The sequence below is a fragment of the Suncus etruscus genome, chromosome 12, assembly GCF_024139225.1.
Source record: "Suncus etruscus isolate mSunEtr1 chromosome 12, mSunEtr1.pri.cur, whole genome shotgun sequence".
NCBI classification, from domain to species: Eukaryota; Metazoa; Chordata; class Mammalia; order Eulipotyphla; family Soricidae; genus Suncus; species Suncus etruscus.
Genome location: NC_064859.1, coordinates 51,959,382 through 51,976,015, shown reverse-complemented (window position 1 = coordinate 51,976,015; position 16,634 = coordinate 51,959,382). Strand labels below are relative to the sequence as shown.

General features: G+C 47.2%; 1 protein-coding gene across 1 annotated transcript; it reads right to left on the bottom strand.

The window, feature by feature from the left end:
• Positions 1-930: 930 nt before the first annotated feature.
• On the bottom strand, positions 931-8,216 carry TGOLN2 (trans-golgi network protein 2). Its single transcript, XM_049784609.1, has 4 exons — positions 8,168-8,216; positions 6,689-7,923; positions 4,344-4,427; positions 931-1,400 (listed from the first exon to the last, which is right to left on the bottom strand). Exons 1-4 carry the CDS (start codon positions 8,214-8,216, stop codon positions 1,395-1,397), a joined length of 1,374 nt encoding a protein of 457 aa, XP_049640566.1. The 3' UTR covers positions 931-1,394.
• Between the last annotated feature and the right edge of the window lie 8,418 nt (positions 8,217-16,634).

Below are 16,634 nucleotides of genomic sequence, written 5' to 3'. Positions count from 1 at the left end.
CCTTAGCAAAAAGTGCAGACTCATACCAGTACCCTTCTACAGGCTTACTTGCATGAAGCACAAATTTACTCTATTTAAAAAGTTTCCACTGTGGGCCCCGGAGAGATAGCACAGCGGCGTTTGCCTTGAAAGCAGCCGATCCAGGACCAAAGGTGGTTGGTTCGAATCCCGGTGTCCCATATGGTCCCCCGTGCCTGCCAGGAGCTATTTCTGAGCAGACAGCCAGGAGTAACCCCTGAGCACCGCTGGGTGTGGCCCAAAAACCAAAAAAAAAAAAAAAAAAAAAAAGTTTCCATTGTGGTTCAGAGTATGAAGAAAAGTGCTGCAGAAGTCCTAACTGTATTTGAAAAGAAATATCACAAGTGAGTAGTTTTAATCCCAGAATTCCAAAATCAAGTTTATGCTCAGTATATCAAATCAAAGTTAATTCACTTTGCCTTGATTAAAAAAAATTCAGGAAATGGGGCCGGAGTGATGGCGCATGCCTTGCATTCGGTTGACCTAGGACAGACAGATCTCAATTTGATCCCCTGGTGTCCCACATCATCCCCCAAGCCGGGAGTGATTTCTGAGTGCATAGCCAGGAGTAACCCCAGAGTGGCCCCCCAAAAAGAAAAACAAAAAAAAAATCAGGAAAAAGTGAAGAACTTAGGCTTCACAGGCTGAACTTTTCAAGCAATAGAGAGGAAAAATGTTTTTTAAAGCTGTTGTTTTTGCTTACCTACTTTTGGTTCTGGGATCAGAACCGGAAGAGCTCGGAGGCTACCCTCAGCTCAAAAGTGGATCCCAATGGTGCTTGTGGTGTCAAGATCCCTGGGGATCCCACATGAAACCATGAACCCTAACTCTTTGAGTCATATCCCTAACCTCAGAGTTGTTTTTGTTTGCTGCCAACACCTTGAAAAGAAGGATGTGTTCACAAAAGCTCTCTGCCCATCAACATATAGTATTTTATACATCATTAGTAGGGCACGTCTCCTCAAAGTAAGAGGTATAAAAAGCACCTCAAGTTACAGAGTTTCGTATTGGCATATAAAGATAGAGTGTGGCGAGTGCAATGCTATTTTCGAGGGACAGACTGACTATGGGACCCAACTTCCGGGAAGGCAGAAGACAGTTGGAGCTCCCTTTGGTCAGGTTGGGTTCCACACACTCCCTCTACTTACACTTCAAGGTGGAAGGGTTGGAAGAAACCACATAAATAGACTACAGAAGTACAAGGTCACCAAAGTGCAGGTGCAAAACCAGTTACCCTGACTCTGTCATCAGACACATGAGTGGGGAGTGGGGTGGTGGGGAGGTGTCTCAGGGCAGTTTTTTTTTCTTTTTCTCTTCATTTCTCTTGATTTAGAAACAAATCAGCAGGAAGGATGAGGTTCTTGAGGACACAAAAATTAAATCTGAAACAAGAGCAACACAATCCATTGGTAAAACTCAATTTTCCCCTAGAGGAAAATTAGGGAAAAAGGTGCTGGGGGTAGGGGGGGGTGGGTGTGACACTTTCGAAGGTTGACTGATTCAGGGAGGAAATGCAAAATAGGCCAAACAGAGCCTATAAACAGCAAATATGGCACTTGTCTTGCATGAAACTGGCAAGTTTGATCCCCAGCAGCAGTGATTCGAGAACAGTCAGCAGTTAGTCCTGCTGTGCCAAAATTAAAAGCACATCAAATTATCTTCCATGGGGCTAGTTGGCCTGCATGTGGTAGATACCAGTTCAAGCCTTGGCACTGCCAGGGGAAGACCCCAGAGAACAAACTGGGAGTAGTTCTCGAATGACCCAAAACCCCCAAGTAAAAGTGATCTTAAAGTCAGTGTTTTTTTGTTTTTGCTTTTTTTTTTAATGGTTTTTGGGCCACACCTGGTGACGCTCAAGCTACTCCTGGCTCTGTGCTCAGAAATCGCTCCTGGGGCCGGAGAGATAGCATGGAGGTAAGGTGTTTGCCTTACATGCAGAAGGACAGTGGTTTGAATCCTGGCATTTCATATGGTTCCCCGAGCCTGCCAGGAGCAATTTCTGAGCATAGAGCCAGAAGTAACCCCTGAGCACTGCCGGGTGTGACCCAAAAAGAAATTGCTCCTGACAGGCTTGGGGGACCATATAGGATGCTGGGTATTGAATCCAGGTTTGTCCTGGGTCGGCCGTGTGCAAGGCAAACGCTCTACCCCAGTGCTATCTCTCTGGCCCCCTTAGAAGTCAGTTTTAAATAAAACACATTCTAGAAAATATACACTGAGCTTGGTAAAGGAATATAGCACTTTGGCTCTGTACCAGTCTGGATTGTTCTCAAGAACAATGAGGGTTCTTTTGGAGTTGGTGGGGTTTGACTCCAGGAGCTCCCAAAGACTAGGTTGTGCTCTACCTCAGAGCCATATCCTCAGCTCATTAGAGCAAAAGGGAACCTAAAAGTCAACTATTCTAAAAGGCGTGAGGTCAGAGGCTATCTTGAGATCTGACCTACTGGGCTAGTTGGCAGAGATGGTCACAGATGTACACACTCTTGCAGTAGGAAGACTGCACCGCCCACATCCAGCCCTGTGCTGTTCTTTACCAATGTCCTCCTGTCCCTAAACGGGGAAAAGAGGGCAGATGCTGGCAGCATGACATGGGGCCACTAAAACAGGCCACTGTTCTGGTGATTATTCTGTCTTCCCTTTTTGCAGTGCTAGGGCTCGAACTGTCTCACCATGCTAGGCTGGTGCTGTCACTGAAGTATATGCCAGGCTTCAGCAAGCTGCTTTTATTGTTTTGTTTTGTTGTTGTTATTTTTTGGGTCACACCCTGTGATGCTCAGGGGTTACTCCTGGCTATGTGCTCAGAAATCACTCCTAGCTATGGGACGCCGGGGGATCGAACCTGGTACGCCCTAGGTTAGTGTGCGCAAGGCAGATGCCATACCATTAGCGCCACCACTCCAGCCCCAAGAAACAAGCTGCTTTTAGAGAGAAACTTTGGTGAAGGAGGGCTTGACCTCTAGTAGTGGCAGGACTGGGCTATACTGAGGAAAGTGGGGCCAACATTTAGTAGGGTTGTCCAATATTTTTTGTTTTGCATCAGATGTAACAGCTTCAAGTCCAGAGTTCAGCAGGGAAGGGGCTTAGGGAAGTGGGGTATGTTTTGGGTTTTTTTCTTTTAAAAGAGGTGTCACCTAATGCTTTGAGACTTAAAGTGAGGGTCAGTGGCATTTGGTAACCCCCTGGGAACTTTCTAGGAGAAGTATAGGCTCTACCAATTACTAAGTGGTTCAGATTTTGTTTTTTCACAATTCCCAAGGTAATTTGTCGCCAATTAAAATTTGTGACATGCTGGGCAGGAGTGACAACACATTGGTAGTGTGTTTGCCTTGCATGCTGCTGACTTGGGACGAACCTGGGTTTGATCCCCAGCATCCCATATGGTCCCCCAAGCCTGCCAGTAGCAATTTCTGAGCACAGAGCAAGGTGTATCTCCTGAGTGCCGCTCGGTATGGCTCACAAAAAAGCCCCCCAAAATAAAATAAAGTCTGTGACATGCTGGGGTAATACAAAAACATAGGCTAGGTGCCTAAGGAATGACCACTGTGTATTAATCTTGCCACCAACTTGCAAGAGGGAATATAAAGGAGTTAAAAAATAAAAAGGGCCTGGAACACAAGACTTAAGGCACTTGCCTGGCATCTTATCAACCCCAATTTGGCCCCCAATAACACAGAGTACCCCTCCAGAAGCAGCCCATAAACTGCTAAATATAGTGCCAACACCCCTTCTCCCTCGCCTGACCTCCTCTGTCAAAACAGCGACTGTAGAGCCTAGTACCTTACGCGCTGTACTATCTCTCTGGCTCCCTGAACCTAGCTTTTTGTTCATTTGTTTGTTTTTTTTAATCAAACCTGGAAGCGCTCAGGGGTTACTCCTGGCTCTGTGCTCAGAAATTGCTCCTGGCAGGCTCGGGGGACCATATGGGATATCGGGGATAGAACCCAGATCTGTCCTGGGTTGGCAGTGTTGCAAGGCAAACACCCTACTGCTATGCTATCACTCTGGACCCTGAACCTAGCTTTATAAATGATGGGTATGAAATTTGCTTCTAAGTAAATTTGTGATTATTAGGTTTGTACACCTATTTCATCTACTGGTACGCTTGGATAAAAATTCTCAGGCAAAAATGGGGTTGAGAGTTGGCAAACTTCAAGTCTGCCTGCCGCAGAGACCCTGAAGGCCTCCCCCTGGCTTTGCTGTGTGAGTCTTGCATACGTGATGCTGCTACTCTGGTGTCCTCTGGTGTCAAGGCACTCTTCAACCAGCTGTGACTGCCAGAATCTGCTCCCTCGCCCTACCCCACACTTTGTAGCTCTCTCTCTTACCTTCTGGTCCAAACGCTGATAGTCACCAGCCTTGGGTCGCCGAGTGACTTTCGATCGTTTTCCTTCCAGGACAAAAGCAATGATCTGGGAAAATGACAAAGACAATGACTACTAAGTAGCTTATGAAGACATGTACATAGATTCACAGATTCAATCATTTCTATGACCATAGAAACAAGAAAAGGCCCTTCACAGTTATGTCAATAAAGATCCCGGAGAGAGTGTGATAGGTGGTCAGAGTTCTAAGTTCAATTCCGGAGCCCCACCAGGAGAGACTCCCAGAGTACTGTTAGGTGTGGACCCAAAACAAAAACAAGAAAACAAACAAAAAAGAACCTCCTGGTACAAAGAGCAGTATAATCACAAAGAGGCCTATTTAAATTGCTAACCATTTTGGGAAGGACAGGGCTTGATAACTAACATCAGAAATCTTTTACAGGAAATAACAGACTCTTGGTTTGCAGGGGAGGCCCTGCTTTTGTCTTTAGCCCTGCATGTGACAAACAAAATAAACAGGCAATGATAGACAAGGGAAAAGGGCTAGGCTTTTATAATCCGTGGGGTTTCCCAGGTTTTTATAATCCGTGGGAAGTCTGAGTTACCTATGCTCAGGGATTACTTCTGGCCAACAACTCAGGGGGCTATATAAGTTTCTGGGGATCAAACTCAGGTTGGCTGTGTGCAAAGCAAGCTCCTTACCCTTTATTATCCCTCTATTTCCTGGTCACTTTTCTAATCAGAAACTAAAATGACTGCAGAGTCTCTGTGCTATTTGCTGTTGATGCCAAAAGCTACAGAACAGAAACTGTTCTTTCGACATCGCAGATGGAGGAAGGTAGACTTGGTAGAGGAGGAAGGCAACAGTGACACACTGCTTTGTGATGAGGAAAGGACAAAAAGTGCTTCAACTGCTTAGAAACTATCAATATTCTGGTCCTCTTTAGGATCTAAGATTAAGGCACTGGAAGGAGACTCCCCAATCGGGTCAGATGAAAAGAACAACCTGACTTGACATCAAAAGAGCAGCAGAAGGCACTCAGGAAATGGGTGTCACTCAACAACCACTTAAAACACAAGAGTGGGGGGTCGGAAAGATAGCATGAAGGTAAGTTTTTGCCTTGCATGAAGGACAGTGGTTCGAATCCCATATGGTTCCCAGAGCCTGCCGAGAGCAATTTCTGAGCATAGAGCCAGGAGGAACCCCTGAGCATCAACGGGAGTGACCCAAAACCAAAACCAAAAAAAACAGAAAACAAAAAACCCAACCATCAACCAAACAAACAAACAAAAAAAACCCCACAAGAGTGGGCTTAAATAGATCGCTCAATGGTTAAGGAGCTTGTTTAGGATGTGGCTGACCTGGGTTTGGTCCCCGGCACTAGCCTAGGACAAACCACGGTTCGATCCCCCAGTGTCCCATATGGTCCCCCAAGCCAGGAGCGATTTCTGAGCGCATAACCAGGAGTAACCCCTGAGCGTCACTGGGTGTGGCCCAAAAGCTAAAACAAAAAACGAAACAAAAAGGATTCTTGAATGATAAGGCAGTAAGGCAGGAGTAAGCTTTGATCTCCACATCTGGCCCCCAAAACAAATAAGCAAGCAAAGAAACCCCCCCCCCCCCGCAAAAAAAAACAAGAGTAAAGAGCCTTAGCAAGGTTTAAAGCAGGAGTCTCAAACTCGCGGGCCGTTTGCAGCCCTTCATACAACATTTTGTGGCCCGAGGCCGGCCTTCAGATATCGCAGTATTCATGATTATTCGCTTACTGAATAATCGCAATAAAAATCGCATTCGTAAGAAAAAAATCGCATTAAACATTAGCATACCCTGAGCAGTTCCGTTCGGGGTATGTACATGTTTAAAGCGATTTTTTGCGATTTTTTTCTTACTAATGCGATTTCTTATTTCGAATATTCGGTAAGCGAAATCCCTTATGCGGCCCTGCTTCACCCCGACTTTGCCTCCTGCGGCCCCCAGGTAAATTGAGTTTGAGACCCCTGGTTTAAAGGAAAAAAACTATTAGGGTAGGAGAGAGTATAGTGGACAGGTGGTTCTTGCCTTGCACAAAGATTATTTGGGTTTAATTCCCTGCTTCCCATACAGTTCTCCAAGCACACCACGACTAATTCCTGAGCAGAGCTAGGAGTAATTCCAAGCAATGCCTGTGGAGTCCCCAAAACATACAAACAAGGAAGATGACTGTCTTAAAATCAGTCTTCACAGGCAGATAAGCAATGGACATTGTCCTCCAAACCAAGCTTGCAGGGACTGAACTGGACAAGTGTTCTAACATTGGGATAGTTTCCTGGCCCCTTCATGGTCATTTTCTTGAGGCATTATAACTTACCTTCCTCTTATTGTGATAAGCGATGTAGAAGACAGCAACAAGAATGGCTGCGGTCACGAGATAAGCAAAGAAGTGGCTGCTCTCAGCACTGGCAGCTCCAAGATTGTCTCTATAATGGTAATCCTTCCCCTGGCCCACCGAATCCAAAGCCCCCACTTTAAGGCGGTTCTCACTGGAGGCAGGGGGCTCTCTCTCTTGGGGCTCCAGCTCACTGTCCTCTGCATCCCTGAATTCTGCTTCTTCAGCAAGCTCTGAAGATCTCCCTTCTCCTTTCTGCTGCTGCTTATCTGCTGGGAGTTTGTCAGGACTCACAAGTGGGTTCTTGTCAGGAGAACCCCCTGATGCAGGGCTCTTGTCAAGCTTGTCAGAAGAACCCGCTGATGCAGGGTTCTTGTCAGGAGAACCCCCTGATGAAGGGTTCTTGCCTAGCTTGTCAGGAGAACCCCCTGATGCAGGGCTCTTGTCAAGCTTGTCAGAAGAACCCGCTGATGTAGGGTTCTTGTCAGGAGAACCCCCTGATGCAGGGCTCTTGTCAAGCTTGTCAGAAGAACCCGCTGATGCAGGGTTCTTGTCAGGAGAACCCCCTGATGAAGGGTTCTTGCCTAGCTTGTCAGTAGAACCCCCTGATGCAGGGATCTTGTCAAGCTTGTCAGAAGAACCCCCTGATGCAGGGTTCTTGTCAGGAGAACCCCCTGATGAAGGGTTCTTGCCTAGCTTGTCAGTAGAACCCTCTGATGCAGGGCTCTTGTCAAGCTTGTCAGAAGAACCCGCTGATGGAAGATTCTTGTCAGGAGAACCCCCTGATGAAGGGTTCTTGCCTAGCTTCTCAGGAGAACCCCCTGATGCAGGGCTCTTGCCAAGCTTGTCAGGAGAAGCCCCTGATGTAGAGTTCTTGTCAGACTTGTTAGAAGAACCCTCAGACGGAGGATCCCTGACAGACGTGTCAGAAGAGCCCCCGGGTGAAGAGGTCTTGGCAGGCGTGCCAGGAGAACCCTCAGATGAAGGCTTCCTGCTAGAAGTGACAGCAGGAGTCGTCTTGCCAGTCGTTACAGAACCCCCAGGTGGAGGCGCCTGCTGTTCTGACGAGCTCGGATCGCCATTCAGATGCTTCTTTACCTCGCCAGGAGAGGATTCCTCGTCAGTAAGTGCCACAGGTGGATCATTCTGACTCGAGGAGTCACGGGGTCCTCCTCCGGGCTGATTCGTGGCGGGGTTGGGGTCCCCGGCGACGGCTCCTGAAACAGAGACAGCTCAGGTGGAGGGGCAAGGGCAGGACAGCGAGGGCCTAGGAGAGCTGCGGAGCGAGCGGGAGAGGGGATACATTCCCTGGGAGTTGGGAAAGAGTCGGGGCAAAGGGCAGGCAGACGGGGGAGGAAGCGACAGCGAGCACAGGGGGGCGGGAAGCTCAGACAGCGCGTGATAAAAGCTTATATGAGGGGTGACAAGACGGGGGCACTGGAAAGTGGGGGTGCCCCTTACCCGCCGCCAAGAAGCTCAGCAGCAGCACGAACGCCACCAAGCTCCGCATCCTGCAGACTGCGCTTCCGCCTTCTCGCGCTCTCGCGAGATGGCGCGAGACTTGAGCGGCCTAGCCACGCCCCTTCCGGCGCGATTTAGTCACGCCTTTTCCGGTGCTTATTGTCCACGCCCTTTTCCGGCGCGCGTCTCCGATTCCGCCTCTCTCCTCCTGCACTGGCCCAGGGTTAGTTAGGTCGGTGGCGGCGCCTTTCGGTTCGCCCTGGAACCAACCAGGGGCCGCAGAAATCGCTCCTGGCAGGCTCCGTGAAAACCATATGGGATGCCGGGATTCGAACCACCGTCCTTCTCATGCAAGGCAAACGCCCTGCCTCCATGCTATCTCTCCGGCCCCCTATCTGCATCCTTTTGCTCACGCCCCACCCCTTCATTTTTGTTTTAGGGCCACCACCGTAGAGGACTTGGAGGCCGGGCACTCCTGGTTTAGTGCTGGGGTGCCGTGTGAGGGTGTCACTCAGAACTGTGCTCTGTGGGGGATCGAACCTGGAGCTGTCTTGTGTGCTACAAGCCCTTTGAGCTATCTCCCAGGTTCTGGTGGCATTTTTTTTTTTCTTTTTAATTTTTAGCTTTCCTAGCACACAGGCAGGCTGTGAATAAGTACATCCCATCTAGGAATAAACGCCTTTTTTTGCTTCAGATGCCATGGAAATATAGCCCTTCAAGGTTGACAGAGATCTTTCTAAAGCTTGGATTCGTCTTTTCGTTTTTCTTTTCTCAAAAAAAATTTTTTATGGGGTCGGAAAGATAGCATGGAGGTAGGGCACTTGCCTTTCATGCAGAAGGACGGAGGTTCGAATCCCGGCATCCCATATGGTCCCCTGAGCCTGCCAGGAGCGATTTCTGAGCGTGGAGCCAGGAGTGACCCAAAATCCAAAAAAAAAAAAAAAAAAAAAAGATGTTTCATATAACATTTTATTCGTAAAGTAATATATTATTATATTCTCTATATTTATATAATACATATAAATAATATATATATATATATATATATATCAACACTGCGGCCACACCCAGTGTTGATCAGAGATTGCTCCTGTCTCTGGACTCAGAATATTCTGGCTGGCTCAGGAGACCAAATTGGGTGCCTGGGATTAAATCTGGGTTGGCTGCATGCAAAGCAAATGTCCTACCCTATCGCTTCAACCCCATGTTTTAATATTTTTGATTAGGCAATGTATTCTGATGTTTCAAAAATTAAACTGGGATTTAGGGACTGGAGTATAAGAGGTAAGGTACTTACCTGTATGTAGCCAACCCAGGTTTGATCCCCTACACCCCTTATAGTTCCCCTAACACTACATCCCTACTGCAGAGCCTGAGCACTGCTAAGAATACCCCCCCAAGACAAAAAGAAAAGAAAAAAAGGATTTAAAAAGGGATATTTACCAAAACAAAACAAAACAACAACAAAAACAAAAATGAAAAAAGGGGCCGGCGAGGTGGCACTAGAGGTAAGGTGTCTGCCTTGCAAACGCAAGCCAAGGAAAAATCACGACCGTGGTTCGATCCCCCGGCGTCCCATTTGGTCCCCCCAAGCCAAGGGCAATTTCTGAGTGCTTAGCCAGGAGTAACCCCTGAGCATCAAACCGGTGTGGCCCGAAAAACCAAAAAAAAAAAAAAAAAAAAAGGGATATTAGGGGCCGGTGAGGTGGTGCTAGAGGTAAGGTGTCTGCCTTGCAAGCACTAGCCAAGGAAGGACTGCGGTTCGATCCCCCGGCATCCCATGTGGTCCCCCAAGCCAGGAGGGACTTCTGAGTGCATAGCCAGGAGTAACCCCTGAGCGTTACCGGGTGTGGCCCAAAAACCAAAAACCAAAAACAATAACAAAAATAAAAACAACAGCGCTAGGGACCGGAGAGATAGCATGGAGGTAGGGCATTTGCCTTGCATGCAGAAGGTCAGCAGTTTGAATCCCGGCATCCCATATGGTCCCCTGAGCCTGCCTGGAGCGATTTCTGAGCACAGAGCCAGGAGGAACCCCTGAGTGCAGCGGTGTGACCCAAAAAAACCAAAACAAAAAGGGAAGGCAAAAATATATAGATATGCAGGATCAGTGTGATAGTGCAGAGGTTAAGGCACACAGCTGACTTGGGTTTGATCCCCGATACTTTATATGGTCACCTGAGTCCCCATCAGCAGTGATCTCTGAGTGTAGTCAGGAATAAACCCTGAGTACAGCTGGGTGTGACCCCAAACTCAAAACAAAATATGTAATAGGGACTTACTGTTTGTTCCTTAATTTATTTTCTTTTTTTGGTTTTCGAGTCACACCCAGCAGCGCTCAGGGGTTACTCCTGGCTCTACACTCCAAAACTCCTGGCAGGCTCGGGACCATATGGGATGCCGGGATTCAAACCACCGACCTTCTGCATGCAAGGCAAACGCTTTACCTCCATGCTATCTCTCCGGCCCCAATATATTTTCTTGATCTCTGATCTATGCATATTAATTTTCTCTCAAACTGGAAACTGATACTTTTGCATCCTTCTGTTTAAGATGACTGTTATGAGAGTCTGATAGTTAGTGTAGCACATAAGGTATTTGCCTTAAATGAGGTTGATTAGGTTTTGATCCCAGGCACCTCACCTCATACAATCCCTTGAGCACCACTAGGAGAGAACCCTGAGCATAGAACACAGAGCCAGGAATAAGTTCAGTGCAGGGCTGGGTGGGGGCTACATCAATAAAATAAATCTACTGTTTATATGATTGTTGCTGGGGCTGGCACGGTGGTGCTAGAGGTAAGGTGTCTGCCTTGCCAGCGCTAGCCTAGGACGGACCTTGGTTTGATCCCCCGGCTTCCCATCTGGTCCCCCAAGCCAGGAGCGACTTCTGAGCGCATAGCCAGGAGGAACCCCTGAGCATTACCAGGTGTGGCCCAAAAACCAAAAAAAAAAAGTATATGATTGTTGCCCTGTCAGAAAAATTATGTAATGATTACTTGAAATCAGTTTTACTACCATTTGTCAGATTAGCTGTTTTTAGTTTGTTTCTGGGCCACACCCAGTGGCACTCAGGTGTTACTTCTGGCTCTGCGCCCAGAAATCACTCCTGGTAGGCTCGGTGGACCATATGGGATGTTGGGGATTGAACCCAAGTTAGCTGTGTGCAAGGCAAACACCCTACCTACCACTTTTTTTTCCATAAAGAAAACAAAAGCAAGTACAAAAGAAGTAATCATTTGGGCTAGAGAGATAGTACAGTTAGTAGGGCGTTTGCCTTGCACATAACTTACTCAGCGCCCTATATGGTTCCCTGAGCACAGAATTGGGAGTAAGCTATGAGTACCTCCAGATGTGACCCAAAATCTGGAGAAACAAAAAGTGCTAATCTCTACTTTAATGGAGCATGTAATCTAGTGAGGAGCACAAATATTACGCAATATTTACACAAGTGTGCATGTGTCCTTTCCAAGAAATGTCATTAAAGAGAAGTGAGGAAACCAGGAGATCTCTTGAGGAAGGTTCTTAGAGCTGAAGAACAAAGGGTGCCATTATTCCTGAGGTGCAGTTGGCTTGAAGGAAGAGGAGGTTGAATTTTCCTGACTGAGGATACAACATGTGCAAAAGGTACAGGCAAAGGGGGAGGTTAGAACCTGGCATTTGTGTACATCTGAAGATGGGATTTTCAGACAGCAAAGAACTAGACGAATGGCAGAGGTTGGACTCTGCAGAACCATCTTTACTACTATTATTAATTGATGGGGGTGGTTGGTGTTTAGGGTTATTCTTGCTCTGTGCTCAGAGGTGACCCCTAACGGTGGTCACATGTGGTTCCTGGGATGGAAACAGGGTTGGCCCCGTGCATGGCAAATGCCTTACCTCCAGTACCATCTCTCTGGCCAGCAGAATTAGAGAAGAAATAAATGATCTGGGAGTGTCAAGAACATAAACCACTGTGAGATATCAAAATTAGGGCTGGAGCAATAGCACAGTGGTAGGGTGTTTGCCTTGCACATGGCGAAGCTGGGAAAGACCCAGGTTCATTCCCCTTTATCCCATATGATCCCCGAGCCTGCCAGGAGCAGTTTCTGAGCACAGAGACAGGAGTAACCCCTGAAAGCCATCAGGTGTGGCCCAAAAACCAATCAACCAGCCAAACAAAGTAAATCAGAAAGAATGCAAGCTAAATCAGGTCTGTTCCAGACCTTGGTAAATCCTGTTTCTGCCAAAGAGGACTGCAGCCACCAAGGGGATTAACATCTTTGTAGCCTGTCAGAGCACAGAATTGCATGTATTGTGTATGTAGTTCTAGTGAGACGAAATTCTAAACAGTTTCAAGAAATAGTGCAAGTGCCTATGCTTGTCTGTTTTTTTGTTTTGTTTTTGGTGGTGGTTGTGGTGGTGATGTCTTACCTTGTGGTGCTCTAGCTCTGCACTCCGGAATCGTTCTTGGCGGGCCCAGGAAATCATATGGAGTGCTAGAGAGTCCTAAAAGGAATGATTCCCTCAGCATACCCTAAACCTATCCCTCCACCCAAACAAAACAAAATACAAAAAAATTCCTCTAGGGGCCCAAAAGTGCTCAATGACTGGAGCACATGCTTTGCATGCAAGAGCCTTGAATTTAGTCCTTAACATTTCATGGTTCCCCAAGCACCACTGGGAATGACCCTCAAGCACAAAACCCGAGTAGTCTTTGTGCCATGGAGTGTGGACTGAAACCTGGACTAACAAACAGGTCTGGAGGGGTAGCTCCAGCTCTCTGGAGATGTGAAAAGCCTGAGTTGAGGCTTGAGAACTGCCAGAGTAGCCTGAACACAGACCTGGGAGTAGCAGCTAAACATTAGTGGGTGTGACCCTCAACCCAGAGATAAACAAAAAACTCCAGCCTATTATTTTTTTTTGGGGTGGGCACACCCGGTGACACTCAGGGGTTACTTTTGGCTATGCACTCAGAAATCACTTCTGGCTTGGGGGACCATATGGGATCAAACTGCGGTCTGTCCTAGGTTAGCGAGTGCAAGTCAGATGCCCTACAGCATGCACCACTGCTTCGCCCCCAAACTCCAGCCTATTTAAGGAAGAAAATAACTTTTTTTTCTTGATATGGGGTCTTCTAATATACTTTTTCCCCCTTGAACTACACTCAGTCGTGCTAAGGGCCTGCTGGCCCTGAACTCAGGGTTCACTTTTGGAAGGACTCGGAGGACTATGTGGTGTCAGGGACCAAACCTGGGTCAGATAAGTGCCTTCTTTGGGGAAGACATGTGCCTTCATTACTGGTGCTTAGGGGTTACTCCTAGCTCTGCATTCAGAAAGTATTCCTGGCAGGATCAGGGAACTATATGGGATGCTGAAGATTGAATCCAGGTTGTCTGTGTACAATCACTACCCACTGTGCTACTGCTTCGGCTCCTCCTAATTATTTAAAAAAATTTTTTTTTGGTCACACCCGGCGGTGCTCAGAGGTTACTCCTGGCTGTCTGCTCAGATATAGCTCCTGGCAGGCACAGGGGACCAAATGGGACACCGGGATTCAAACCAACCACCTTTGGTCCTGGATTGGCTGCTTGCAAGGCAAACACCACAGTGCTATCTCTCTGGGCCCTTAAATTAATTTTTTTATTGAATCACCGTGAGATACAGAATTAAAAAGTTGCTGATGGCTGAGTTTCAGCCATGCAGTGCTCCAATACCCATTCCTTCCCCAAGCGCGCATTTTCTACCACCAAATCTCAAATTTTCTTATAGTGCGTCCCCCCCTCCCATTTCTATGACAGAATTTTCTTCTCTTCCTCTTTCTGGTACTGTGGTTTACAATAATGCTACTGAAGGGCTATCAGGCATATCACTTTACCTTTCGGCACCCAATTCTTGCCCAGAGTGATCGTTTCCAAATATCATTGTCATATGGTTTCTCCCACACCCTTTTGTGGCAAGCTTTCTACCATGGACCAGTCCTACTTAGTACCTACTTCTTTTTTGGGGGAAGGGGTTCACACCCAGCAGCTTTCAGGGGTTACTACTGTTCTGTGCTCAGAAATTGCTCCTGGCAGGCATGGGGGACCATATGGTATTCTGGGATTTGAACTACCATTGGTCCTGGGTTGGCTGCTTGCAAGGCAAACGCCCTACCACTGTGCTATCTCTCCAGCCCTACTTCTTAATGCTTTGTTTATAAAAATCTTTATCCAGGGGGAGAATAAGAATCACAGGGAAGTAAGACTTCTATTACCAAATCATTACAGAAGGAAGTGAATGGTTAACTTTCTTGAAGCAAATTCCCTCCACTTCCCTGGGATAAGTACTTGACTAACAATACCGGATAAATGTGCATGTGACTAGGTAAGATGAGAATTTGCATTGTGCCCGTTACTGCAGATCAGGCAGTTAGTAAGCCAGGATAAGTGATTTATATTTAACTTTGACAACAGTAAGTCATTAAAGAGGCTTAAGTTGGGGAAAGATGTCAGAGATGGGATTTTTTATTGAAATGACATGGTCAACAGTGCTGTCAACAATAATGTTAATGGCATTTTTGTTTAGTTTTGGTTTTTGGGTCACTGCACAGGACTAATTCCGGGTTCTGTCCTCTAGGATAATTCCCGGCAGGACTCAGGAAACCATATGGGGTGCTGGAGATGGAATTGAGCAAAGAAAGTGCCTCACTGTCTCTTCTTCCTCTGTCTTGGGAGATTTTGGGGAGCATGGGCGAGTGTGGGTGGCATACTTTGCTGCACTTAAGTCTTACTCCTGACTGTTCAAGGACCATTACTGGAGTACAGTAAGCAAGGTGCTTGCCTTAAGCATGCTGATCTCTGGTTCCTCTCAGCACCAAGAGTGATCCCTGAGCACAGCTGGATGTCACCTAAAACCCAAATCAAAGAAATAGTTCCATGAGAGCCCAGAGAGATAGCACAGCAGCGTTTGCCTTGCAAGCAGTCGATCCAGGACCAAAGGTGGTTGGTTCGAATCCCGGTGTCCCATATGGTCCCCTGTGCCTGCCAGGAGCTATTTCTGAGCAGACGGCCAGGAGTAATCCCTGAGCATCGCCAGGTGTGGCCCCCCCAAAAAAAGAAAGAAATAGTTCCATGGTTGGGGGGAGGTGAGAGAGAGAAGAGAGAGAGAGGAGAGAGAAAAGAAGGAAAAGAAAGAAGGAAAAGAAAGAGGGAAGGATGGGGCCTGAACAGTGGCACAAGCTGTGAGGTGTCTGCCTTGCCAGCGCTAGCCTAGGATGGACCACGGTTCGATTTCCCAATGTCTCATATGGTCTCCCAATCCAGGAGCGATTTCCAAACTCATAACCAGGAGTAACCCTGGTTACATATCAGTGGATATGGCCAAAAGTCAAAAAAAAAAAAAAAAAAAAGAGGGAAGGATGGAAGATGGGAGGGCAGGGTGGGGGGATCCTAGAGTGTATGAGTTTTGCTTGCAGGAGGCTTGGGTTCAGTTCTTGCATGTCCTTGAACACTGAGCTGGGAATAGACTTTGAATACTGCTGAGTTTGGTCAAAATGACAACAGCAAAAACAAATATCATTTTAAAAATATAAATGAAAATCCTTAGGAATAAATTTTCTGTGTGTTTTTTTTTTGTCTTTGTTTTTGTTTTTGTTTTTTTGGATCATACCCAGCAGGGCTCAAGGGTTACTCCTGACAGGCTTGGGGGACCATATAGGATGCCGGGATTCAAATTACCGTCCTTCTGCATGCAAGGCAAATGCCCTACCTCCATGCTATCGCTCCGGCCCCTTTTTTGTCTGTTTTTGAACTCTACCCAGTTTTTGGTGGGACTTGGGGGATCATATCTAGTTCTGTGGATAGATCCAGAATCGGCTACATGCAAGGTAGGAGCCCTACCTGCTGTACTGTCATCTCTCCAGCCCCTAAATACCATAGCAATAAATTTAACAAGCAAACTGAGCCAGGAGTAAGCCATGAGCACCACCGAGTGATGAAAAAAGGGAATTTGGGCCTAGATAGTTAACTCACAGCTAACTTAGGTTTTATCCTAGGCTCCAGATATGGTCCTCCAAGGCCCACTAGGAGTGATTCCTGAGTGCAGAGCCAGCAGTAAACCCTAAACATACCCAGTTATGGCCCTAACCCTCTACCCTCTCCAAAATAAGGAGGGACTGAAGAGACAGCCCAGCGGTAGGGTGCTTGTCTTGCATGCAGCCGACCAAGGACGGATGGTAGTTCGAATCCCGGCATACCATATGGTCCCCCAAGCCTGCCAGGAGCTATTTCTGAGTGCAGAGCCAGGAGTAACCCAAGTGCCAGAGGGTTTGACTCACCCCCACAAAAAGGGAGTGATCTTTTTCTTATTTGGTTTTTGGGCCACACCCAGCGTTGCTCAGGGGTTACTCCTGGCTGTCTGCTCAGAAATAGCTCCTGGCAGGCATGGGGGGGCCATATGGGACACCGGGATTCGAACCAACCACCTTTGGTCCTGGATCAGCTGCTTGC